This window comes from Balaenoptera ricei, chromosome 19, assembly GCF_028023285.1.
Source record: "Balaenoptera ricei isolate mBalRic1 chromosome 19, mBalRic1.hap2, whole genome shotgun sequence".
NCBI lineage: Eukaryota > Metazoa > Chordata > Mammalia > Artiodactyla > Balaenopteridae > Balaenoptera > Balaenoptera ricei.
This window is the reverse complement of record NC_082657.1, coordinates 59,301,609-59,326,866: the sequence shown is the minus strand read 5'-3', so window position 1 is coordinate 59,326,866 and position 25,258 is coordinate 59,301,609. Positions and strand designations below refer to the sequence as shown.

The following is a 25,258-nucleotide window of genomic DNA, read 5'->3' as shown; positions in this document are numbered from 1 at the left end:
TATCATCTTGACAGTCTCGGGTTTTAATTGGCATATTTAGACTTCTACTTGGAATGTAATAATGACTGATACAGTTGCATCTCGGTCTACCATTTTACTGTTTGTTTTGTCTGTTCTGTCTCTTGAACCATGAAGAAAGGTCCCTGATGCAGGGATGTGGAAATTAAAGGCTCCCATGTTGTGGGAAGCACTCTGATCTTCCACAAAAATCAAAGTTGGTAGATCTGAACCTCCCAGAGGGTAAATTGGCACAAAAATGCCCTGCCTGACAGTGGTAAGTAGAGGTCATGTCAGATTTCAATTCTGGTCAACTGGTGGTGCTGCTCTGCTGAGATGAATTCTGAGGTGCTGCCATGTTGAGAAGGATTCTGAGGGCCTGACTTATTGGCAAGGATCTGAGGGGCTGCCGTGATGGGAAGGATTTTGATGGGCTGCCGTGTGAGAAGGATTCTAGGGGCTGCCGTGTTGAGGAGAATCTTAGGAGCTGCCTTTTTGAGGAGGATACTAGGGGCTGCCCTGTTGGGAAGAATCTTAGCAGCTACCGTGTTGAGAAGGATTCTGAGGGCCTGCCTTACTGAGAAGGATTCTGAGGGCTTGACTTCTTGGGAAGGATCTGAGGGCCTCTCGTATTGGGAAGGATTCTGATGGGCTGCCACGAGAGAAGGGTTCTAGGGGCTGCCTTCTTTAGAAGAATCTTAGGGGCTTCCGTGTTGGGAAAGACTCTGAGAGGCTGCTGTATTGAGATGAGTTCTAAGGGCCTCCGTATTGACAAAAATGTTAGCAACAGCAGTTTGGGAAGGATTCTGAGGGGCTGCCATTTTGAGGAGGACTTGAGGGGCCACTGTGTGAGAACGATTCTAGGGGTTGCCACGCTGAGAAGAACTGTAGGAGCTGCCATGTTGGGAAGTATTCCGAGGACCTCTGTGTTGAGAAGAATCTTAGGGGCTACCGTGTTTTGGAGGGTTCTCGGGCGCTGCTGTGTTGAGAAGGAACTGAGGGGCTGCTGTGTCAGAAAGATTCTGAGGGGCTGCTGTGTTTAGATGGATCTTGAGGGTCTGCCATGTTGATAAGGGTTTCGAGAGGCTGCCGTTTTGTGAAGGATCTCAGATGCTACCATGTTGAGAAGGGTCTAAGGTGCTGTCTTGGTGAGAAGGATTCTGATGGGCTGCCATGTACGGAAGGATTCTGAGGGGCTGCTGTGTTGAGAAGGATCTGAGGGTCTGCAGTGTTCGGAAGGATTATGAGGAACTGTCTTGTTGAGAAGGATCTGAGGGGTGCCATGTTGAGAGGGATTCTGAGGGGCTGCCATGTTTAGAACAATCTTAGGGGCTGTCGTGTTGCGAAGGATTCTGAGGGGCTGCCATGTTTAGAACAATCTTAGGGGCTGTCGTGTTGCGAAGGATTCTGAGGGGCTGCCATGTTTAGAACAATCTTAGGGGCTGTCGTGTTGAGAAGGATTTGAGGGCTGCTGTGTTGAGAAGTTTTTGGGCTCAGTTAGTGGATCACCTGGAGAGATTATTGATTGGAGGCATGCCACCCCAGCTCTGGGTGGATTGACTGGTGGGAAGAGAGCATCGTGTGCGTGTTTCTGGTTGGATATTTAGGGATATGTCTTTCTGAAGGCAAGTCCAGGTTACTTGGGCTGAAGGCTAATTGGAGGTTGGGGTTTTTGATGGAGTCGTTACATTCATCGGGTACAAATGATTACAAACGATGGTGCCGAGGACACCAAGGTATGGCCTGGAAAGTGAGGGCTCAGGAAGGAGCCGGGTGGCCCAGGTGGCAGAGGGGGGCTTTCCTGGCTTCAGGAGTCCAGATGGCTAAGAAGGGCTTGCCCCCCATCCCAGGCCACGTGGGGCCTGGGACTCATGGAGATCTCTGTGCGCCTTTGGGTACGTGCATTCCCTTGGCCTGTCTGGCCAGGAAAGCCTGCCTTGCCTCCCTCAGGGGAGGTCTCTGTACCCTGAGCTCCACGTGGAGCTGTCCCGTTGCGTCGCTCCAGTAGAAGCAAGCCATTGTGGTCAGGCCGTTGATTTCTTTTCATCGCTGGCTTTACGGAGCATGTGGTGAGAACAAGGAAGGGTTATGTTACAGCAGTTGCCAGCACCCCCGAGTGGGCCGGGAACCAGCTCTCGGCACCTCCACCCACGTGCTTCCAGCCTCAAGCCATCTTGCTCTCTCCCCTTGGCTCGCCCCTCTCCCCCATCTGTCTAGCCTCTTCTATCTGATAACTCCAAATTCTCCGTCTTACTGTGGTGGAATCAAAACGGGCCCAGACTCTTAGGTGTTCCTTCTCTTGAGAGGTTGATAGGGTCTGTGTCCCCTCCCCCTGAATCAGAGCGGGATCCGTGACGGCTCGGCCTGGCGGAGGATGGCAGATGGGACACTGCCAGTTCCAGGCCTGGCCTTTAAGAGGACGGCACCTTCCTCCTTGGGCTCAGGACCCCCCAGCTGTCATGGACCAGCCTGCTGGACGGTCTGCAGGGAGGGCCCCACCAGGCACCCTGTGTGAGCCCAGCCATCGAGGACCCTCCAGCCCCGCCCCCTGCCAGATACCCCCAGGGGACCCCAGCCTATCTGGTGTGGGGCAGAAGCGGCCAGCTCAGCCCCGCCGTAACTCTCCTCTATCTAATAACGGGGTTGCCCTAGGCTGCTGTTTGGGGGACATGTATTCCAGGCCCCGACCTCACCGCACACACCCTTTGAGCTCTTGAGCAGACAAGAAGGATCTTTTACAAACAGGAGGGCCTGGGTGCCCCAAGGGCAGACCGTTGTGTCGTTTGCTGCCGATTCCAGCACTTAGAGCAGCGCCTGCCGGGCGGAAGGAACTCGGGGAAGGTCTGTTGAATGAATTCCTACAGCGTGTCCCCTCCGTCCTGGTGGCACGTGACAAGGTCCCCATCCTGTTTGTCATCCCATCCCTTCAAACTCACGGGGATGACTCAGTGCCCACGGCGAACCCCCCCGAGGACCCGGAGCTGGGAACCCCACGGCCGCGGCTCTGCAGCTGGGGGAGGGCCCCGCGGGGCTCGCTGCCTCTACTTCCCTCCCTCCCCCTAGTGTATGACTTCCTCCTGCCCGGCGCCCCGCCAGCCCCGCGGCCCTGGTACGCCGACCAGCACTTCACCCTGACGCTGCTCTCCGTGCTGGTCGTCCTGCCCCTGTCCGCCCCGCGTGAGATCGGGTTCCAGAAGTACACAAGGTACAGGCTGCGGCCCCTTCCTGGCAGGGCGATGGCTGGGGCTGGGTCCCCACCTCGGCGCGCGTTTGGTGGGTGGCTTCTGTCCACCTGGGATAGGGGAGCTGCTAGCACGGGTCTTCCCGTTTGGAGAAGGGGAAAAAATATTTTTAATTACACAAGTCGTACATGTGCCTGATAGAAAATACAGATAAACAAAAAAGAAAATTACCTGTAATGACAGGACCTGCAGCTGACATTTTGTTACTTAATGATTGCAGACTTTTTCTGCACACACGTGCGCATATGCTGGCACGGAGAGAGACACACACACACACACACACACACACTTTTTTCCATTTTACAGTCTGAGGCTCTCCATGTACTTTTGCAAAAATGAAGTCTGGCCAAAGTCTTCACACAAGTGTGCCACCCGCCTTCCCCTGTCATGTAACGAAATGGAGCAGAGAAAGAGTGGGCAGGACCCCCTTGCCCCCCGGGGACCCCCAGCCCTCGCCAGCCTTGTCCGGGTCCTCCTTCCCCCCGTGCTGTGGCCCAGCGGGCAGTGTCCCGACTTAGATGCTGAATCCCAGCGGCTGTTGGTGGAGAGACGGGGGCGCCCGTAGCGATCACAGCCTCGCAGGTCTGACCTCGCTGGGCCTGAGCGCGGCCCTGCCCTTGCCTGCCTGGAATGCTCTTCCCGCTGTCCCCAGTGCGCAGAGAAGGAAATGGGGTCCAGACACTGGCCTGACACCTTGCCTGTGTGGGCAGAGCTGGCATCGAGACCCCGCTCCGTGTGGTTCCCCAGGCCCTACCCCACCGTAGAGGCCCCTAACGCTGCCCTCCGTCCATGTGTTAGCGTCCTAGGCACCCTGGCCGCCTGCTACCTGGCCCTGGTCATCGTGGCACAGTACTACCTCGGGCCCCAAGACCTCGCTCGTGAGCCCCGCCTGGCGTCGAGGTGAGTCTCGGGGGATGGCTTCCCGGGGCTGCTGTGAGGGCCGAGGGACGCTTCTCCCCCCCCCTCGACCCCATCCATGGTTTGCACAGAGCCCTGGCTCGTCCCGTGAAATCCTTCAAGTCTCTGATGCCGTAGAACTCAGCAAAACCTCCTTTCCTGGGGCTTCCCCGGCGGTCCAGTGGTTAGGACTCTGTGCTTCCACTGCAGGGAGCGCGGGTTCAAGCCCTGGTCAGGGAACTAAGATCCCGCGTGCTGCACGGCGCGGCCAAAAAAAGCTGCTTTCCTTCTTCAGAACGACAGCGCTATCACTAGTGAGGACGGGGGACAGGCTAAGGGACACGGAAGCACTAGACACCCCACCAGCCTGGGGCTCCTAGGCTGGTGCAGACGCGTTCCCCGCAGTTCAGAGGCGGCAGAACCAGCCAGCAAGGTGCAGGTGCAGGGGCAGAGGGCAGTGAGGCCCGACGAGCCTGAGCGAGGCCAAGAGTGGGAGTGGGCACGGGGGGGGGTGTCCTCTAGGGATGCGGAGCTGCGGCGGGGACTTCAGTTTTGCACGGAAGCCATTGCAGGGTTTTGATCACAGCAGGGGCTTGAAATCAAATCGGCTGGTGGCAGGCCAGCTCCATGAGCCTGTGACCTGTGACGTCACCCGGGTCCTGGGCTCAGAAGGGCCCCGCACTTGGTTTAACGCCCTGCTGTCGCCATCCTGAAATGCTTAACCGCTGTTGAACAAGGGGCCGGCATGTTCACTTTGCACTGGGTCCTGCAAATCGTGGGGACCCTCCTGGAGGATAGGTTGGAAGTGGAGCGGGAGAGAGAAGAGAGTCCGGGTGGACTCTGAGCTCTGGCGATGCCGTTTCCTGGGCTGGATGGGATGGGGAGGGGTCGGGTGGGGATGTGTTAGGTTGGAGACGGCTGTGAGGCACTAAATAAGATGTCAGGGAGCTGGTCAGACTGTGCGCCTGGAGTCCAGAGAGGCCTGGGCTGGAGAGAGGAACGTCAGCCCAGAGATGGCATGTAAGTAAGGCCAGGAGCCCAGGTGAGAAGTGTGAGCTGGTGGTCCTCCACCAGGCCCTGGGGGATCAGGGAGAGGGTGGCAAGTTAGGAGCGCGTGTTAGCTTCTTGGGGCTGCTCGTAGTAACAAGTGACCACCAGCCGGGTGGCTGAAAGCAGCAGAAATTTCTCCCCTGGTTTTGGAAGCTAAAAGTCCAAAATCAAGGTGTGGGCAAGGCTGCGCTCTCCCTCTGGAGGCTCCGGGGGAGGGTCTTTCCTGCCCCTCCCAGCGTCCGTGTTGCTGGCACCCTTTGGCCTTCCTTGGTCTGCAGGTGCTTCGCTCCAGACTCAGCCCCCATGGTCACACGGCCTCCTCCCTGTGTGTTTCCTCTTCCTATAAGGACACCAGTTGTTGGGTTAACTCCCAGCCTACTTCAGTATGACCTCATCTTCATTTAACCAATTACATCTACAAAGACCCTTTTTCCAAATAAGATTTCATTCTGAGGTCCCCAGTGGCTACAAATCTAGGGGGACACTGTGCAACCCAGGACAGAGGATAATAGAATCTGGGTCTCAGAAGCTAGTGAGCAAAATTTCAAGAAGGTTGGGGTGATCGCCACCAAATGCCGCTTCTGGGTCACATGGGGCTGAGCTCTGGCGCCTGATTTGGCCACGGAGGCCGCTCTTGATGTGGCTAGGTTTCGTCAGGGCAGGAGGCAGGGTTGAAGGCCCAGGTGGATTGGGTTCAGGAGAGGGGGAAGGAGCCGGGAAAGAGCTCTTCTGAAGAGGGGAGAAGAGGAATGTGCAGGAGCCGGGGCACAGAGGCCACGGCACGTGTGGCCCACGGCACACCGACGACATAATCCAGCAGTGAAGGAAACCCGATCAGAAGAGGCCAGATCCACTGCTGATCTGTGGCCTTGAGTCTGCGGAGGGGAGGGTGCTGCTCTCTGGAAGCGCAGCCTCCAAGGCTGGAGCTCGGGCAGTCTCCCCCACAGGAACGGGAGAGGACAGCACGTGAGGCCCAGAGGACGCGGGCAGGCAGATGGAGCCGTGGGAGCGTGGGCGCTAAGAAGCTGGCCATCGGCTGACTGTGCTGTTGAGGAAAGTCCAGGAAGGCAGGGCTTGGCTGGGAGGCTCCGTGATCTGCATCCAGGGTTAAGAGTCGGCCGGAGCGCAGCACAGAAGGGAGATACCACCGTGTGACGTTCCCCGTGGCTGCTGTGACACGTTACTGCCAAACTTGGTGACTTAAAACTACACAGATTTATTCCCTTACAGTTCTGATATCAGAAGTCCAGAATAGGTCTCACTGGGCTAAAATCAAGATGTCAGCAGGGCTGTGTTCCTTTTGGAAGCTCTAGATTGGAATCTGTTCCCTTGCCATTTCCAGCTCCTAGAAGCGCCCACATTCCTTGGCTCGGGGCCCCTTCCTCCATCTTCAAAGCCAGCAAGGTTCCATCTCTCTGACCCTGCTTCTCTGGTCACAGCTCCCTCTGACCATAGCTGGGGAAGGTTCTCTGACGGCAAGGATCCTTGGGCTGCATTGGGCCTAGATCATCCAGGGTCGTCTCTCACCTCAAAGTCCTGAGCTTCATTACATCTGCAGAGTTCCTTGTGCCGTGTAAGGTTCCCAGGATAAGGACATGGACCTCTTTGGGGCCCACTATTCTACCACAAGCAGGAAACCCCGATTCTATAGCGGGTGCTGTTTATGCCCCCTCCACTACATGTCCCTAAAGGTGCTGGAGGCTGGTACCTAGAGCTGCTTATTAAAGGAAGCTGGAGGGCCACCATCTGGGGACCACTGAGAGGGCTTGACCTGAAGACTCTGCCCCGTGCACACCTCAGTTCTCTTGGGCAGCTTGGACAGAGGTCAAACCATCCTTGCCCCGTTGGGGTCTGTTTGATGGATGCTGCCTGTGGCCCCTACCACCCCAGCCCCTAAGCTCCCTGGGAACGGGCAGCCTGCAAGGGAGGCTGGAAGTTCCTCCTAGCCACGCCCTGCCCAAGCTGTGCCTGCATGGAGAATGTCAAGTTACCATATGTCAGCACAGATGTACTTAGAAAGTGCAGCATTTAACATGCAGCCTTTTCCAACCCCCCAAACCCGGCAGTGGACGTGGTTATTAAAGCCTGTCTTATAGTCACGCTTAGTTACATCTTGCTAGTGTTGTTGAAAACTCATCTTCAAGTTGAAGGTTGTTTTGAGTTTAACTTTTTGTAACAAACACCCGTTTTCATCTCTTTACAGTCCTTCCTCCTGGACCTCCGTGTTCAGTGTCTTTCCCACCATCTGCTTCGGATTTCAGGTAACCTTGGCATCTGTGTTGAAGAGGGTGGCATTTGCAGGCTCTGGTGACCGCCTGCTCCCTCAGGAGAGTGTGGCCTCCCTGTCGGGAGAAGCTGGAGGACTTGTTCCGGGAGGAGATGGGCTGTCTTTGGGGGACGTGCACGTGGCCGGCATCTGGGCTCAGTGAGCTGGGAACCTGCCCCGCCGACAGCCAACAGCAGCGCATTTGTTTGTTGGGTCTGGGGTCGAGTGTGTGGGCCCGGGACCTGTTCCCTCCTTTGCACAGTCCTCACGGCCGAGTCGCCACGCCTGGGGACCTGGAGCGGCCCGCTTACGTAGAATGCCTTCGTGCAGGTGGATTCTGCCGCGGGGGCCTGGAGGCTTGCCGGCTAGGAGGGCCGGAAGGTGTGTGGGAGTTGGCGGTACTGGGCAGAATATATAGACTTTGATAGGATGTCATGGAGTAAGGAATTCCGTGCGTGGAATCCAGTGGAGGGGCTTCCACCGCAGCGCTGGGTGGGGCAGATTCAGAGATGCCCTTTTCCAGGCGCTGATGCCTGGGCGGAGTCTTGAGGAATGTGTGGGAGGTGGCCAGCTTGAAGGGGAGGGCGCTTCAGCTGGAGAGCCACGGAGGGGAGGGGTCCCAGGCTGGAGAGCTGCAAAGGGCTGGGCGGGGCTGGAGGAGCGGGGGTGGGGTTGGGCTTTGCTCCCCGCCCTCTGGTCTCTCCTGGGGTCTCGCAGTCTCCTAGCAGGTGGCAGCTGACTCCCTTCCTCCATTGTTTATTTTGGGAAAGATTTGCCTCTCTCCTAAAAACAACCCCCTACCCACCACGACAACAACGAAACCGCCCCAAGTGAAATGCGGTTCGCGAGGGAAAGTGGCCCAGGGTTGGCAGTGTCTCAGCTTTGTAGCCCGAGTGTCTTCTTCCTGTACTCGTGAACCAGCTTCTCTTTGCGTTCGTCATCTTATATTTTCTTTGAGAACCACTTTTTGGGGAAAAGAAAAGTCCTGAAACATTTCCATTTCTCTTTTTTTATAAATGAGTCGCTGTATCGTTTCTGGGGCTTAGCAAGCCGCTTACAGAGTTTCTCACGTTTCTTCCTGCACGCCCAATATTTTGAAAGATGGAAAGCGATGGTTTTGCTGTCAACCTTTTGGATGTCGTTGAGTCAGTCCTCTCTCGGGTGCCCGAGCACCATATGGTGTAGCAGGCTCGCGCCGGGCGGGGGTGCGGGGTGCTTTCCAGATGCTTGTAAGGAGGTGCCCCCCTCACCTTTGCCTCGGCTCCCTCATCCGATTCTCCTAGCAACCGAGGCCTGGGCTGCAGTTTCCAGGGACACGGGATGCGGAGATGGGGGAGTTGGGAAAGGATGCGGATTGCAGGGCGGGGGTGGGGCTGCCAGGATCCAGCTTGGGGAGTCAGGGATCTGGGGGTGGGGAGACTAGACGCAGGTGAAGGTGGAAGGGAGCAGGGTGAGGAGTGGCGCAAGGCTGGAGGGGCTGCTGTGCGGGGAGGGGGCGGGGGGTCACCTGGCGTCATCGGGAGCTCCGGTTCAAACACAGCCCTCCCCACACACTTAGCAGCGGGGCACCCCGTCCAGCCTGCGCAGAGTGGGAAGGAGAGGCCTGGGGGAGCACGGGTTGGGGGTGCAGGCTCTGCTCCCAGACACCCTGGCCACACGCGGTACTTCTCCCTGGTTTGTGTTTTTTTAATTGAAGTATGACTGATTTACAACATTGTGTTAGTTTCAAGTGTACAGCACAGCAATTCAGTTATATGTAGCTGAATATATATACATATTCGTTTTCAGATTTTTTTTTCCTTTAGAGGTTATTACAAAATATTGAGTATAGTCCCCTGTGTTATACAGGAGGTCCAAGGGTTATCTGTTTTATCCATAGTAGTGTGTATATGTTAATTCCCAATTCCTAATTTATCCCTCCTCCCATTCCCCTTTCCCCTTTGGTGACCATAAGTTCGTTTTCTATGTTTTTGAGTCTTTTTCTGTTTTGGAAATAAGTTCATTTGTATCTTTTTTTTTTTTTTTTTTTTTTTTTTAGATTCCACATATAAATGGTGTCATGATATTTGTCTTTCTTTGTCTGGCTTACTTCATTTAGTATGATAATCTCTAGGTCCATCCATGTTGCTGCAAATGGCATTATTTCATTCTTTTTATGGCTGAGTAATATTCCATTGTATATATGTACTACATCTTCTTTATCTGTTCATCTGTCGATGGACATTTAGGTTGCTTCCATGTCTTGGCTATTGTAAATAGTGCTGTAATGAACATTGGGGTGCGTGTATCTTTTCGAATTATGGTTTTCTCCGGATATATGCCCAGGAGTGGGATTGTAGGATCATATGGTAACTCTGTTCTTAGTTTTTAAAGGAACCTCCATAGTGTTCTCCATAGTGGCTGTACCAATTTACATTCCCACCAGCAGTGTAGGAGGGTTCCCTTTTCTCCACACCCTCTCCAGCATTTATCATTTGTAGACTTTCTGATGATGGCTATTCTGACTGTTGTGAGCGGGTACCTCATTGTTGTCTGGATTTGCATTTCTCTAATAATTAGCGATGTTGAGCATCTTTTCATGTGCCTGTTGGCCCTCAGTGTGTCTTCTTTCCCCTTGTTATTTTTAAACGGCTTTGAGATACAACTTACATGGTATACAACTCACCCCTCTAAAGTGTACAGTTCAGTGGTTTTTAGTATGTTCACAGTTGTGCAACCATCACCACCATCAATTTTACAACATTTTTCATCACCTTCAAAAGAAACTTGTACTTATTACCAGTCACTCCCCATTCCCCTCTTGTTCCCCTCCTAGCCCCTGGCAACCACAAATTTTTCTGTCTCTCTGGATGTACCTGTTCTGGGCACTTCATGTAAGTGGAATCATACAGTATATGGTTCTTTGTAGCTGGCTTCTCTCACTCGACGTGGTGTTTTGTTTTGTTTTAAATTTATATTTTTGGCTGCATTGGGTCTTTGTTGCTGCTCGCAGGCTTTCTCTAGTTGCGGCGGGCGGGGGCTGCTCTTCGTTGTGGTGCATGGGCTTCTCATTGCGGTGGCTTTTCTTGTTGCAGAACACGGGCTCTAGGCGCGCAGGCTTCAGTAGTTGTGGCGTGCAGGCTCAGTAGTTGCGCACGGGCTTAGTTGCTTCAGGGCATGTGGGATCTTCCCGGACCAGGGCTCGAACCCATGTCCCCTGCATTGGCAGGCAGATTCTTAACCAGTGCGCCACCAGGGAAGTCCCACTCACCGTGGTGTTTTTGAGGATCATCCGTGTGGAACACGTGTCAGGACTGCGTCGCTTTTCATGGCTGAATGATATTCCACTGTCTGGAGAGTGCACAGCTTGTTTTTCCGTTCTTCAGCTGGTGGACGTTTGGACTGTTTCCACTTCTTACCCACCACATGCTCCTCTGCCCTGCATCTCATCACTTAGTGAACAGTGAGCTTGCTATTGGCCAGTCACCGTCCTAGATGCTGTCCCAGCAGGGCAGCACTGCCCTCAGAAGCTTTATTTCCCCGCATAAGACCAAGAGAAACACAACCCAGGAGTCTTGGGAGAAACAGGAAGAAGGGCAGGGCTCCATCCTGCAACCACCAAACATCTTTTCCCCCAGGTCTGCGTTCCGGAGTACAGGAGGCGGGAACGTTGATCCTGAGTTCCGCTGCTTGTTGGTTGAGGGCTTGTGTGTGTGTGTGTGTGTGTGTGTGTGTGTGTGTGTGTAGGGGGGCAGTTTAAGCCCCCCAGTGCCTGGCTGAGCCAGCCTGCAAGCCAGCAGGCTCACGTGGGGTCAGGGAGGTCCCTGAGGCTTGCCTGTCGCGGAAGGTGTGTGAGAGCTTGCCCCAGGCTGGACGCCGCCTCTGTGGCTGGAATCGGGAGGCCTGAGGCTGGTGTGCCCCAGCCCCTCACAGTGGGCACTCCATGAGGGTGGGGACTGTGTGAGGCTGGTTGATGGGTACCCCACACTCGCAACAGGGGGGACTGATACAAGGACCTGAGTGTGGAGCGCTGGGGTTGGGTGCAGGGAGGCCTCGTGGCTGCAGGTGGGGCAAAGGGATGGATGACTGAGCAACCGCCGGAGTGCCCTTCACCCGTGGGCCAGGCTCTGTGCTGGGAATGAGGGAGGCAGGTGTGTGTGACACCACATACCTGACAGACGCTGAACCAGCAAACCCAGATGTGCTCACATGGGGGGCGTGAGAGCAGAACTCGGCCAGCTGGGGAGGAGGGCTTTCCTAAAGGATGACTAGAAGCCGGCTGGACCAGGAGACATCGCAGGCAGAGCACACAGAACGGGCAAAGGCCCTGAGGCGGCGAAGAGGGACAGTGGTGGGCTGAGCTTGGTGGGCGGGGGGAGCGGGGCTCTCGAGCCTGGGGAGTGAGCGCGCATGGACGGTCATCGTGTCGGCTTTGATCAGAAGTGAGTAAATGGACGTGGTGGTGGGAACCCTGCCCCCGGAGCCTGGGAGGATCCCAGAGCCCATAGGGCACATCCAGATACAGCAGCGCCTCTCACCCCTGGCCGCTCATCAGGGCCTCCTGGGCTGCTGATAAAACACCGCTGCCCAGGACCTGCCCCAGATAAATAAAGTCCACATCACAGGTGGGCTCCTGGCATTGGCTACATCTGGTTTATATTTTTAAAAATTTGACCATGTGATACTTATGATTTATATACTTCCTACACACTGTATGTGTACTCCCATGAAACCGTCACCCCGATGGGGATATAGAACATCGTCAGCACCCCTGGAATGCTCCCTCAGTAGCACCAAGCCACCCCACTGTTCTGCCTTCTGTCACCACAAATGGTAACTCTCAACTGAGGGTGATTTTGCCCCCTAGGGGACACTTGGCAATGTCTGCAGACATTTTTGATTGTCACAAATGGGGGGGATGCTTCTGGCATCTAGTGGGTCAAGGCCAGAGGATGTGGTCCGCATCCCACCATGCACAGGACAGTCCCCAAGCATCAGCAGTGCTGCGGTCGAGACCCCCGTCCTGGCTTGTTTGGCTTGTAACTTGAACTTCACGTACGTGGAAACATTCTTCTTTTCTGGCGTCTTTTGCTCCACGTTACAGCTGCGGGGCTCTCTGCGTTGAGGTGTGCAGTTGCGTTCACCCCTTTTCAGTGCCGTGTAATATTCTACACGTGAATATCTGACGACTTACTTCTACCTTCTGCTCTTGGTGGGCATTTGGGTTGTTACCCCCGTTTTGGGACACTGAGACTTTTTTTTTTTGTATTTTTAAAAATATTTATTTTATTTATTTATTTTTGGCTGTGTCGGGTCTTAGTTGCGATGCTCGGGATCTTTGTTGTGGTGCACGGGCTTAGTTGCCCTGCGGCATGTGGGATCTTAGTTCCCTGACCAGGGATTGAACCCATGTCCCCTGCATTGGAAGGGGGATTCTTTACCACTGGACCGCCAGGGAAGTCCCAAGACACTGAGACTTTTTAGATGGCGCCAGGTGATTCTAGCGCCCAGCTGGCCCGACTCCCGTTGACCCCGCTGCTGCCTTGCAGTGTCACGAAGCTGCCGTGTCCATCTACTGCAGCATGCGCCACCAGAGCCTCGGGCACTGGGCCCTGGTCTCCGTGCTGTCCTTGCTGGCCTGCTGCCTTGTCTACTCGCTGACAGGTAAGGCCCGCGCGGGGTGCCCAGGACCTGGGTGCGGAGCAGTAGGAGAGACCGGAATAATCACAAGTGTGTATAGAGACCCTACCGCGTCCTGGGTGCAGTGCTAAGTGGTTTGACTGCCTGTGCTTCTTTTGTCCCTAACGCCCCCAAGAGAGTCCACAGTTCATAGCGGCGGCCACTGAGGCCCAGAGGGTTGCCATGGCTCGTCCAGGGCCTCCCAGCTATAGATGAGGCAAAGCTGAGATGCAAACCCGGGCCCGTCTGTCTCCCAAGCCCCTGCTCTTCACCCCCCGCGCCCCTGCCTGCCTCTCTGGTGGGATGGCGTCGGTGATGGCTGTCGGAGCATTATGTCCAGGCAGTCGTTTACAGAACACGCTCTTGGATGCAGTGGTTTCAGCATCCACAGACTGGCACAGGAGGGTCTTCAAAGGTGACAGCAGTGTGGCTCAGAGAGGGGGCTGTGCCACGCCCGAGGTCCCACGGCACGTCCGGTGCACAGCCCAGGGCCCGGGCTCAGGCTGACTTCTGGCCGCTTTCCTCCAGCCCAGCAGCCCTTTCTTTCGTCAGCCTATCAGAGTCTCTGATTCAGGGAGCTCTGGGGCTCCCACAGATGTGTCAGGGGCCTTGGACACTTGCTGGGTGACTTCTGTCTAGCAGGGGAGGTCTCTCTCATTCTGTGGCCCCCTGAGTTGGACCCGGTGATTGAGAGTCTCCTTCAGATGGTCCAGGGCCAGCAGGATCCTGGGACTGGAGAAAAACCAAAACGAGCCACAGCTCTTGGTCAGCGATGGATGTCTCAGGACTGGGCAGGTGACGCGGAGGCCAAGAGGCACTGCTGGGTTGTGGGGTAGGGACCTGACTTCTGCTGTAACGAGCTGTGTTATTCCAGACAGTTGTTGGCACCTTGGGTCTTGATTTTCCCCATCAGGAAAATGGGCGCACGGACAGTTTCTTTGTCTAGGTGCTGTGAGGGTGGGGTGGACAGGGCACGGAAAGCATCGTTCAGAGTGCTTCCAGCCAGTCCACACCCACGAGTGGGCGCCTTGTACGGGTGCCGGGAGCTGTTTGGAAGAAGGACAAGGGACAGCTTTGCCCAGCAGGAGTTTGAGCCAGAAGGACCAGGATCCTGTAGGCTGAGGACAGGAAAGCCTTGGGAGATTCTAGAACTTTGTCAGCTCCTAGGGGAAAGCTTAGCAGCGGTAGATCCGGGTGCTGTCTGCGTGTCGGAGTTGAGGTGGGGGGACAGCATTTTTCTAATCAGCTCTCCTGTGTTCCCCCCTTTACCCTTCACAGGTGTGTATGGCTTCCTGACCTTCGGGACAGACGTTTCTGCTGACATCCTGATGTCCTACCCAGGCAACGATGGGGTCATCATCGTTGCCCGGGTCCTCTTCGCTGTGTCCATTGTGACTGTCTACCCCATCGTGCTCTTCCTGGGGAGGTGAGGCCAGCTCGTGGGACACGGTTCAGTGCGGAGCACAGCACCCGTCAAAAATTAGCATGTGCCGGGCGCCACGCCAGCCCATGTGGCGTGGGGACTGTCTTCACCTCTGTTTCCTAGAGGAGGAGACGGGGGCAGGGGAGTCAGGTGGTTTGGCCAGCGTCGCCCAGCTGGTGTCAGGACTGGAGCCTGGCCCCCTGGGCCCCGCCCTGTCAGCTACCCACGTGCGGCGGGGGTTCCCGGGGAGTGAGCCCTGCCGGTGTGCAGGGCAGTGGTGGGGGGCACTCTGGGGCACCCAGTGGTGGGCGAGTGCAGGGCTACAGCCCCCGGGAGCCCGTGGGAGCCCATGGTGCGTGGCCTCCAGGTCGGTGATGCAGGATTTCTGGAGGAGGGGCTGCTGCTGGGCGTGTGGGCCCCAGGCCCTAGCCGAGCCCTCGGGGCCATGGGTCCGGATGTCGCTGACCGTCCTGTGGGTCACCGTGACGCTCGCCATGGCCCTGTTCCTGCCCGACCTCAGCGAGATCATAGGCATCATCGGTGGCGTCAGCTCCTTCTTCATCTTCATCTTCCCAGGTGAGGGCCCTGTGTGTAGGGGGTGGGAGCCCGCGTTGGAGGGGTGGCTCCCAGCAGTGTTTACTGGGCCAGGTGCGGGGCCGGGGCTTCGCACACCTTCCCTCATTTAACATCTCAATGGCCCTCGAAGGACGTACTTGGTGGGCATGCTGTTATCAACCCAGCCTACAGATGGGAAGACCGAGGCCCTGAGGCCTCCTGGGTGGAATAGCTGGCGTGTGGCGGGGCTGAGTCAGCCTCACAGCCTCGTCCACCCTCCCGCTGCTGCCACTCACTGTAGGATTTTATTTAATGTTTTCAATTATATGAAACTCCTATGGTTCAAAGGTACCCCACAGACATCTTCCTCCTTGTCCCCCAATCTGGGAGGCAGACACAGTTTCCATGATGGATGGATTCCTAGGAAACCTTCCCAGTGTTAGTGAGTGATGATGTGAAATTCCAGTCAAATTGGCCTGAGGGTTATCCCGGCCTGGCAGACCCAGGGTGGCCAAGGCTAGGGGCTCCCGGAGAAGGAGTGGCACTGCAGGGGCAGAAACCCCAGATCCTGCGGCCCCTGGCCCTGGGAAGCGCTCTCAGACATGAGTTGGGGGGTCCGAGTGCCTCACCGCCTCCCTTGGCTTCCCCCCCACCGCCATCCACCATCTAGGGCGGATGGACTCAGTGATGCAGTGCCTTAAACACGCAGTATGGGTTGGATGTCCATGTCCTGGGTGGGGCCTTGTAGCTCTAGCCGTTTCCCGTGCTGGAAAGGACGGGCCAGGATAGGCTTGGCAGCGGGGAGACCCACAGGATCTTTAGGCAGAGCTGTCTGGCTTCAAATCCCAGTAGCACGATTAAAAAAGAAAAAAAAAAAAAAAATGACAGAAAGAAGAAAATAACAAAGGCAGCTGGCAGTTGTCAAAGGCGTCCCAGGGGTGAGGCCCCGAGTCTGGCCCTGACTCACTACCTCTCATCAGAGACGTGAGCGTGTGCTGTCAATGTCGCTGGAGAGGCCAAGGTGTTAGGGGGTGTCGAGCGGGGACCCCACAGTGGCGCCATGAGCCACCATTCGGTGCCCGCTCTCCAGGGGCAGGGTGAGCCTGCGGGGCCGCTTTGGGCAAAGGCCCTGCCGGCCTCTCGGGTCCCTGGGGACTGCTGGGTGTTGGCCGAGCCCTTGCGAGCTCGGGGCTGCTCTGGGTTCAATAACGAAGAGCTGGTGTGACCCCGTGTCTCCTCCGCAGGTCTGTGCCTCATTTGTGCCATCAGCGTGGAGCCCATAGGACCCCGAGTTAAGTAAGTGTGTGCACGTGAGGGTGTCGACTCTAGCGTGTGCGGGGCTTGGCGGGAGGGGCGTGTGAAGGCTGCTCGCCCGCCGGGTCCTGCGTCTGAGGGAACTGCAGGCCAGGCCGGGAGGGGGGCCTTATCCACACAGCGGGGGGGGGGGGGGGGGCAGCTGAGCCGGGGCTCCATCCCAGGCCAGCACACGGCGCCCTGCTCATTCCGTGCACGGCTGCCCTTCCACTCCGAGCGCTGTGGTCTCTGCTTGGAGCTTTATGCGGATTTGGGGTCTTCCCGGCGTCTGGAGGCCCGAGTCGTGCATGCTTCCCCATCCTGCACTCAGACCCCGGGCAGGGTGGGTACAGGCTGGTCCTGTTGCCCCACAGATCCCTGAGTTCTGGAGGCCGTGGGCTCCCCCATGCACCAGGGCAACACGTTCTATTAACAGGACACCAGGTCCTGGTTGGATGACGCCTCAGTGCTGGGCCCCACGCTCAGCCCCTTTACCCCTTCCTCTCCCTGCGATGCCGGGCTATTTCCATCCCAAAGACGAGGAGACAGAAACCAACCCACAGGCAGGTGGCGAGTAAGGGCAGAGCTGGGGCTCAACTCTGGCCAACTGGACGCGGGGCCCCACGCTTACCCCCTTCCCTGCTCCACGTTGCTGGTTAGACAAAACAGTTTGGACCATTCCTTTTTTCAGCAGAGTACCCTCCGCTGGGTCGGCCTGTGGTGTGACTTGGACCATGTACTCTGCCAACGAGGGGCCCAGTTGGACCCCACTGAGGAAGAGAGTGTGTGCACGGGTGATGGGCCAGAGCTCAGCCGGTGCCAGGGACCCACGAGTCTATGCAGATCTTGGTCCCATTTCACAGATGTGAAAACTGAGGCCAAGACGGCTAGAGAGGACACTGTAGTAGTTTTCTAGGGCTGCTCGTGGCTTAAATCAACAGAAATATATTTTCTCCCAGTTCTGGAGGCCAGAAGTCCAAAATCATGGTGTCAGCAGGGCCACACTCCCTCTGCAAGCTCTTGGGGGGATTCCATTCTGTGCTATTTCCTGCTTCTGGCGGCTCCAGGTGGTCCTTGGCTTGTGGCCACATCAGTCCCATTCCTGCCTCTGTCCTCACACAGCCTCTCCCTTATGTCTGTGTCTCAAGTCTCCCTCTGCTTCTCTCCTATGAGGACACCTGTCATTGGGCTTAGGGCCCACCCCCAATCCACGGTGATCTCATCTCCATATCGTTAACTTCATCACATCCGCAAAGACCCTATTTCCAAATGAGGTCGTGTTCACAGGTTCCAGGTGGATGTGAATTTGGGGGACCACCATTCAGCCCAGTACAGATGCTCTTATGTCACAGCAGCCGTGAACTTGGGGCCCACTTGCAGCCTCTCTTTCCCCTTTGTCCAGCCACATGGAGCCCAAGCTTGGTCTTCCCACAGCGGCAGGCCTGGCTGGGTTCCCTTCTGGGTTGAGAAGCATTTTTCTGGGCATCTCTAAAGCTGACTTGGGCTTAGCACCAGCCCCGGTTGCCTGGGGGCCCCCTACACGGTTCTTTCCCTGTAGCGCCCTTTCAAGTCTTGCTGCTTCTGTGTGGTGCCTCAGTCCAAGTTCACAGCAGTTGTTACTGATGAGCTTTCAAGGTATTTTTAATCCTAGCGCCGCTTTAGGGCTTTCTGATCCATCAAAGCTGCTCCCAGGAGCCGGCAGCCCCGTCACGTTCACCTCTCTCCCCCCTTTCAGGCAGGCGGGTGTTTATGGCACCGAGCTGCCGCTCTGCCACGCTGCGTAACTGGAGATGGACTTTCCATGACAACGGATCCTTGTGGCCTTTGTTAACGGGCCAGAAATATCCCTATCATTTCGTGGGAATCTTATTATCGTGGCTCTTGCCTCACTGTCTGCAGCTTCTCTCCTGGTTACGTTATGAAGCCTGTGGACGTGGTCTCATGGCCACCAATTCCAGCCACTTCTGTCCCCTCCTCCATGGCCCCCCAGCCGCTGTTCTCATCTGTGTGACCTAGGGCTTTCTTCTTCCTCACTTGGGGGGGGCTTCAACCCCTTAAAGAAAAGAAGCGGAAGAGAAGGGAGTTTGAAACTAGTGTCTCCCTTCCCCCATTTCTTTGTCTTTGATAAAATATTGGGAAGGAACGAGGTTATGAAACAACAGATTGGGTGAGAGTTTTTTTTTTTTTCAATTGCATGGGTACTTTATTTCCTGTTGTCTCAGAAACCCATCCCTACGGGTAAGGGAGGGTAACCTGAATTTTTTCCAAATTGGTGACTCTACTAGGCTTCACATCATAAGTTTTCTATGTGTGTTTGGCTCGTCTGTGCAAATCTCCAGAAAAGCGCGTGTTGACGTGAGTTTGTTGACTTGGCAGGTGCTTCCTGGAGGCCTGGGGGGTGGTCTCCGTGCTCGTCGGCACCTTCATCTTCGGGCAGAGCACGGCGGCGGCTGTCATGGAGCTGCTCTGAGCGGCGGCCCGCGCCCGAGCGGGACGGGGTCTCCACGGCTACCCTGGTCCGGCTGCCTGCATCCGGCCGTGAGACCGATGTTATTTCATCATAAAGATGCTGGAGAAACTGATACGTTCTGCCTTCCCAGGCTGCTCATTTGGGCTTCTGCTGGTTCCCAGGGTTTCTGATGCAGTGGTGAGGAGTTTCTTAGTGTCCTGGGGCTGCCCTGCAAATGACCACAGACTGGGGGCTTCTGGCAACAGCAGTGCATTCTCTCAGTCTGGAGGCTAGAAGTCTGAGATCAAGGTGTGTGCTGGGCTGGCACGCTCCCTCTGCAGCTGTAGGGGGAGGGTCCCTCCTGCCTCTTCCAGATTCTGCTGGTTGCTGGCCATCCTTGGTTCTCCTTGGCTCGTGGCTGCCTGCCTCCAATTTCTGCCGCCTCCCTCACGTGGCCGTCTTCCCTATGTATCTGTCTAAATTTCCCTCTTATAGGGCTCACCCTAATTCAGTATGACTTCATCTGAATTACTTAATTGGGATCTGCAAAGATCCTATTTCCAAATAAGGTCACAGTCACAGTTTCCAGAGGTTAGGGCTTAAACTGTGTCCCCCAGAAAAATAAGTTAAACCCATAACTGGGAGGTAGGTGCTGAGGCCCAGAGAGCCCTGCTTTGGGGTGCTGGGATCAAAGACACGAGGCAAGCGCATTGCTCGGTGGGTGAGAGCCCAGAGGGCATTTGGGGCGGCATCCGTTGGGGATGGCAGTGCCACGGCACGGGGGAATGCCCAAGGAGATGCGTGCCCAGAGCTGGCCACACAGCCTGTGCTTGGCCTCTCTCCAGTGGGGGGGAACCCGAGGAGAGCCCCCGCCCCTTCCACTGGCTGGACCTGAAGAGCCCGGAGGACAAGTGCGCTGTTTGCTCCACGGTTCCCTCCCCGATCCCGGGGTGAGGAGCCACGCCTGCGGCTGAGGGGGCAGGGATGTGCCCACGGCCGGGGAGGAGAGGAGGACGGGGCCAGGAGCTCCCGCGTCGCCGTGCTCCCCGGCACTGACCCTACCCAGGGCCCGGCAACCCCTGGACGGATGTTGCTGGATTCAGGCCGCTCTTCCTCTGCCCTGGGACACCTGCCAGAAGCCAGCAGTGCCAGAGCCCGCATGGGCTGACGTCCTTTAGACACCTCCCTCCAGGTAGGCAGCAGCCGGGCCTTGTTTGTTATCTCGTGTCACGTGTGTGTGAGGCTGGTGGTGATAGGACCGTTTTAGAGTTTGGTTTTTTCCAGTTTATCCACCTGTATTAATTTTGTTTTTTTGAGATGCAATTCACATATCACGTAGTCCACCCTTTTAAAGTGTACAATTCGGTGAGCATTAGATGTACAGAGGGGTGCAGCCGTCACCAATATCCAATTCCCGTACACGTTTATCCACCCCCAAAGGAACCCAGGACCCGTTAGCCTTGACTCCCTCTTCCTCCCTCTCTCCAGTTCCCCGTAACCATGGATCCGCTTTCTGTCTCTAGGGATTTGCCCATTCTGGACATTCCACATGAATGGACGCATACAATACGTGGCCTTTTGTGTCTGGTTCCTTTGACTTAGCGTAATGTTTTCAAACTCGCCCATTTTGCAGGTGAGGCAACTGAGGCTTGGGAAACTCAAGGCCGCCTGTCCCATGAGGTGCAGAGTTGGGCTGGGACTGATCTTGGGTTAAATTCCATCGTCCATTTTCTTTCCACTCCTAGGAGTGGCCAAGGTGGGTGGGAACTAGTTGACCCAGGGGGCGGGGATGGGGCCCCTGCCCCCCAGTGCCCTGGCTGTTGGCGGAGACTCTGACCCTGTGAGGGGGACACAGGACCCTTCTCCAAGTGCTCTCTGACCAGCCCCACCACGACCTGCCACACCCTGCAGTGGCCACAGCGTCCTCCTGGACAAGGGCCTCAGAACCGGCACATGTGCTGGGAGAATTGATTTCCTGGGGCATTTATCACCCCCGAGCTGGCAGCGGGTTTGGATGGTCAGAGACTTTATCATTCACACCCTGTGTGCCTGGCACTGTGCTGCTGCCCAGGAAGGCTGGGCTGTGATAGGACCCTTCATGGAGGGTCCTAGGTGAGAACAAAGCATGGCCGGTAGGGGTCGTGCCAAAAAGAGAGGCAGTGTATGAAGTGGCTTTGGAGTTGGACTACTGGTTGTGAATACTCTCTGCCATTTGCTTTCTCAAGATTTGGAAAGTTCATGAACCTCCTCTAAGAATCAATCTCCCCACCAGCAAAACAGAGCAGCCTTATTGTGTATGAGGCAATGTGGGCTTACTGTGTGAGAACTAAAGGTGATCATGTACCCACAGCAGCTGGTGGGGGACCCAAGCAATGGTAGTTTTATTTCCAGAAAAGCTAGATTGAGAGTATTAGGAGGTGAACACTGAGCTTCCTGGCAGCTAAGGGAAAAAGGGAAATATGAGGACCGTAGGGCTTATGCAAAAGCAGGAAAGCACATCAGGGAGGTGGTGGCCTGGCACTAATGCTAAGAAGAGATGAGGGTGGGGCTCTTGCAGGGGTGACAGGTATCACCCCTGGGTACGATCGTTTCCATCTCTCTGACAGGTAGAGGGGCTTCTCATAGGACTGAGCCTCAGATCAGCCATGATCACGCAAGGATGTGATGCAAAGAAATGCAGGCTGGATTGCTGCCCTCTGATGTCTGAGCTCGTGAGGCAGGTACGATCATCTCCTGGACTGACCTGCTCCAGCACTGAGCGCCTCCCCCTGGTTTGGGATAGCAGCTGGAGGACAGAGGGGCTCAAGTGGCGTGCTTGAGATCAGGGTGGTAGCGCAGGGCTCTGAGCATAGGCTCTGGGTCTGGAACATCTGAGCTGACTCCGCCTGCCATGTACCGGCTCTGTCACCTTGGCCAGGCCCCGTCCCTGCTCATAACAGCCCTTGTCCTCAGGCTGCTGACCCAGGAAAACCTCCGTGAGCCTCGGCGTCCCTCCTCGGACCTGGGTCAGCATCTCCTCCTTTCTTTCTTCCTCTGGCCCTTGGTTCCCATCCTCTTTGTTCTCCTCTAAAACGAAACTGAGGGCAGCCCCTCCCTCCCAGCATAGCCATGGGGATGAGCTGAGACAGACCCCCAGAGCCTGGCCTGTCACAGGATCCCGGTCAGTGGTGACATGTGTGCTTGAGTGCAGAGACCCTCCTGTCTCAAGTGACAGCTGTGAATGTGGCCCAGTAACGTTCTGCAGTCGAGGTGACTCGTTCTCCTGCTCTGAGCAGCATGGGCTACAGGGGGTCCGAGTGTCCTGGGGCAGTGCCCTTCCAGTGGCTCTAGGTGCCCCCAGGTGACGCACAGGGACAGCAGCCCAGCACCTGAGGGGTTACCTGTGTCGCACACAGGATGGCGGCCACATGCCTCCCGTGGAAGGCTTGCGTTTTGAACGGGACACGGCAAGGAACACAGATGCTGAACATGTTTGAGCAGGTGAGTTGTGATTTTTTTAAAAATGAGATTCATGTAACATAAAATTAACTGTTTTGAAGTGTACGCTGCAGGGGCTTTGGGTACCTCCACGGTGTCATACACCCACCTCCTCCATCGCTTCCCACACGCCTTCCTTAGCAGTAAGTCCCCCAGCAACCTCTACTCTACTTTCCATTGCTATAGATTTAACTCTTCCAGACGTGTCGTATGAATGCGATCGTACAAATGTGGCCTTCTGTGACCGGCTTCTTTCGCTCAGCATAGGGTTTGTAAGGGTCGCCCAGGTTGTGGCCTGGGTCAGGACTTCATTCCTTTTTTATGGCTGAATCATGGTCCACTGCATGGATAGACCTGGGTTTGTCCATTCGTCCACTGATGGGCATTTGTGATGTTTCTACCTTCTGGCTCGTGTGAATAAGCTGCTGTGAACATATGGGCACAAGTGCTTGCTTGCTTAAATGCCTCAATTCTTTTGGGCCTAGTATATACCCAGGAGGGGAATTTCTTGGTCACGTGGTAATTCCACCTTTAACTGTTGGGGGAACCTGACTCAGATCTGACCGTATTAACCTGGAGCCATTCCTCTGCACCTGTCTCCGCTGTGTGCGAGGTGGTTAGAGCACAGGATTGGGGGCAGACAGCTGCTCTGACAGCTGTTCTGGGTTTGGATGAGGCAGTGCCACTTGGCTGTGTGACCTCTGGTGAGCTGCTTGCCTTTCTGTGTCTCGGTTTCCCTACCTGCGGATCCCAGGATGACACAGGAAGCAGCGACGGCGCCTGCCAAGTGCCTGGCACTGGAGTGTAAAGTAAGTGGAGGCTCTTATCCCCTTTAGGGTTGATGGTTGTTCTCTTCAGAGCCTGTTCCACCCACTCAGAATCTGAGGAGGCGCTAAGTGCTCGTGGGTGCAGTCAGCTCCGAGCCTACAGGAGGGGAGAGCTGGGGCAGAGGGTGACGGGCCCAGAGGCCGGGCTTCCTCAGTTGCGCCTCCAAGAGCCTCCACCCCCTGAGAATATTATTTTTAAAACAGCTGAGCTGCTTGGAACGGTAGCAGCGTCAGGGTGGGGTGAGGTGACGCTGCCAGCAGGACCTCCTGCAGTGGCCTTCTCGTGAGGCAGGCAGTTCCTAATCTTCAAAGGAGGGGGTCTTCTCCCCACTTCACAGATGAGAAAACAGAGGCTGTGAGAGGCTGAGTGCAAGGACGCTCAGATGTTCGGCTGGGATGTGAATGTGCATTTTACGCTTCCAACAAGCCCCCATGGTTTCACTGGGCACCATGGCCCAGTTCCAGGCCCTTTCTCTCTCTCCTCCTTCCCCAGCCCTCAGCGGCCCCTAGGCAGCTGCATCCCTACCTACCTGCCCTCCTTTCCATCCTGCTTTAGGAAAGGGAGGCATGTCTCTCTCCTTGTCCCTTGAGACTTTTGTGTATTATGTCTCTCCTGCACCACGGCCAGGGAAATAGGGAGTTACAGAGGTTCCAGCACTGGACTTGAAATAATAACCTTTAAGTCTAGGGTCTTCTGTCTTGTTGGAACAGCACCTTTATGGGTGTGCAGTCAAGGATTGTGTCCAGGGAGGTCTGGCTTTTGCCCTCAGCTCTTACGAGGTGATGACCTCTAGGACCTTGGAACGTCCTGACACGTGTATCTTTGTTTACCTGGGGCTACTTGGGAGCAGCTTGACCTCCACAGGGGCTGGAGGCTAAGGTCAGCCAGAGCCGACCCCCAGTGCAAACTCTGAAGGTGAGCTTCCCTGGTTGGCAGCTCTGGGAGAACCAGGTGCTGTCTGCACGTGTCACTGGGAAGGGACACCCCTGAGCTTGGTCTCTCCGGGACCCTCCGCCATGGTGAGTTCAGTCTGTATGCTTTTGCTGCCAGAATCCGTAACCACGACTAGAACGGCTCGGCTGAGTTCTGAGAGTCCTTCTAGTGAATTACCGAGCCGAGGGTGGTCTTGGGGACCCCCCGAACTGTGCAACAGGCATGAACTTGTTTGTCAAGATACATACATACCTCGGTCATCACTTCCATTTGACAGATAAGAAAGCTGAGGCGACTGGGCTCAGGTTTCAGGGGCCCCGAGCATCCTGACAGCTTCGCTCGCCAGCTGTCATCAACTAGAAAACACACACGCAGCCGTCCCCAACGCTAGTTTATTTGGTGCCTGTCCCGGGCGGCTGTTTGCCTAGCAGGGCACTGGCTACATGGGGTCTACTGCCGCCTGCGGGCTCGGCCCGGGCCTGGGGGGCACTACAGGGTCCCGGCTCCTACCAGGTGGAGGAGTGGCAACCAGGAGGCGAGAGAAGGGAGAGGCGGTGAGGGGCGAGCCCGGCCGAGGACGTGGGGACTGGTCAGGTGTGGCCACTCGCTGGGGGCAGGGGCCGCTCCCCGTCACCGCCGCCCTCTGGCTTCCGCAGGGCCCAGCAGCTCAGATGCTGCTCTGTCAACAAGCGGGGGGCAGGGGTTCTCCTTCACTTCAAACAGCAGGAAAAGACCTCCTTATTTGGAAGTATATTGAAAAGACAGCTCGCTCGTATACCACAGTTTTTAGAAAAGAGTGGACGTCCTTCATCAGCGGGAGCAGGGCAGCGGGGTCAGCCGCGGGGCCTCAGGCAGGGGGTCAGTTGCGGCCCCGGGTGCACCAGGCAGCTGGTGGGGAGGAGGGGAGACGCGTCAGGGGGCGGAGGCTGCAGCGGGCCCCCTCTCCCCTCAGGGCCTGCAGGCTGGCGCTCCTCCTCCTGGTGCCAACTCTGTGCCAGGGGCCAGGCCCTACGAAGGGCGCAGAGGTGCTTGTCCTGGGGGCAGATCACCTGCCCAGGGAGGCAATGGTAGTCTGGCTGGGAACGCGGGGCGGGCGGTGGGGGGTGTCCCGCAGCGAGGGCTGCCCTGGCCTGGGGGTGCTTTCTGGGCCCCTGGCACAGGCCTGCCCCATGCTGGGCTCAGGGCCCCGG

At 56.3% G+C, this 25,258-nt stretch overlaps 2 protein-coding genes across 2 annotated transcripts in view; one reads left to right on the top strand and one right to left on the bottom strand.

The window, feature by feature from the left end:
• SLC38A8 (solute carrier family 38 member 8) overlaps window positions 1-18,963 on the top strand; it is a 34,839-nt gene extending 15,876 nt beyond the window's left edge. Inside the window, exons 5-12 of the mRNA XM_059904756.1 lie at window positions 3,061-3,202; window positions 4,038-4,139; window positions 7,390-7,447; window positions 12,981-13,095; window positions 14,389-14,536; window positions 14,901-15,109; window positions 16,333-16,384; window positions 18,758-18,963. Of these exons, the coding sequence (XP_059760739.1) occupies window positions 3,061-3,202; window positions 4,038-4,139; window positions 7,390-7,447; window positions 12,981-13,095; window positions 14,389-14,536; window positions 14,901-15,109; window positions 16,333-16,384; window positions 18,758-18,851 (920 nt within the window). The 3' untranslated portion in view covers window positions 18,852-18,963. The remainder of the gene's footprint in view (window positions 1-3,060; window positions 3,203-4,037; window positions 4,140-7,389; window positions 7,448-12,980; window positions 13,096-14,388; window positions 14,537-14,900; window positions 15,110-16,332; window positions 16,385-18,757) is intronic.
• Window positions 18,964-24,452: 5,489 nt separating this feature from the next.
• NECAB2 (N-terminal EF-hand calcium binding protein 2) overlaps window positions 24,453-25,258 on the bottom strand; it is a 42,651-nt gene continuing 41,845 nt past the window's right edge. The window contains exon 13 of the mRNA XM_059904755.1: window positions 24,453-24,956. Within this exon, the coding sequence (XP_059760738.1) occupies window positions 24,928-24,956 (29 nt within the window). The 3' untranslated portion in view covers window positions 24,453-24,927. The remainder of the gene's footprint in view (window positions 24,957-25,258) is intronic.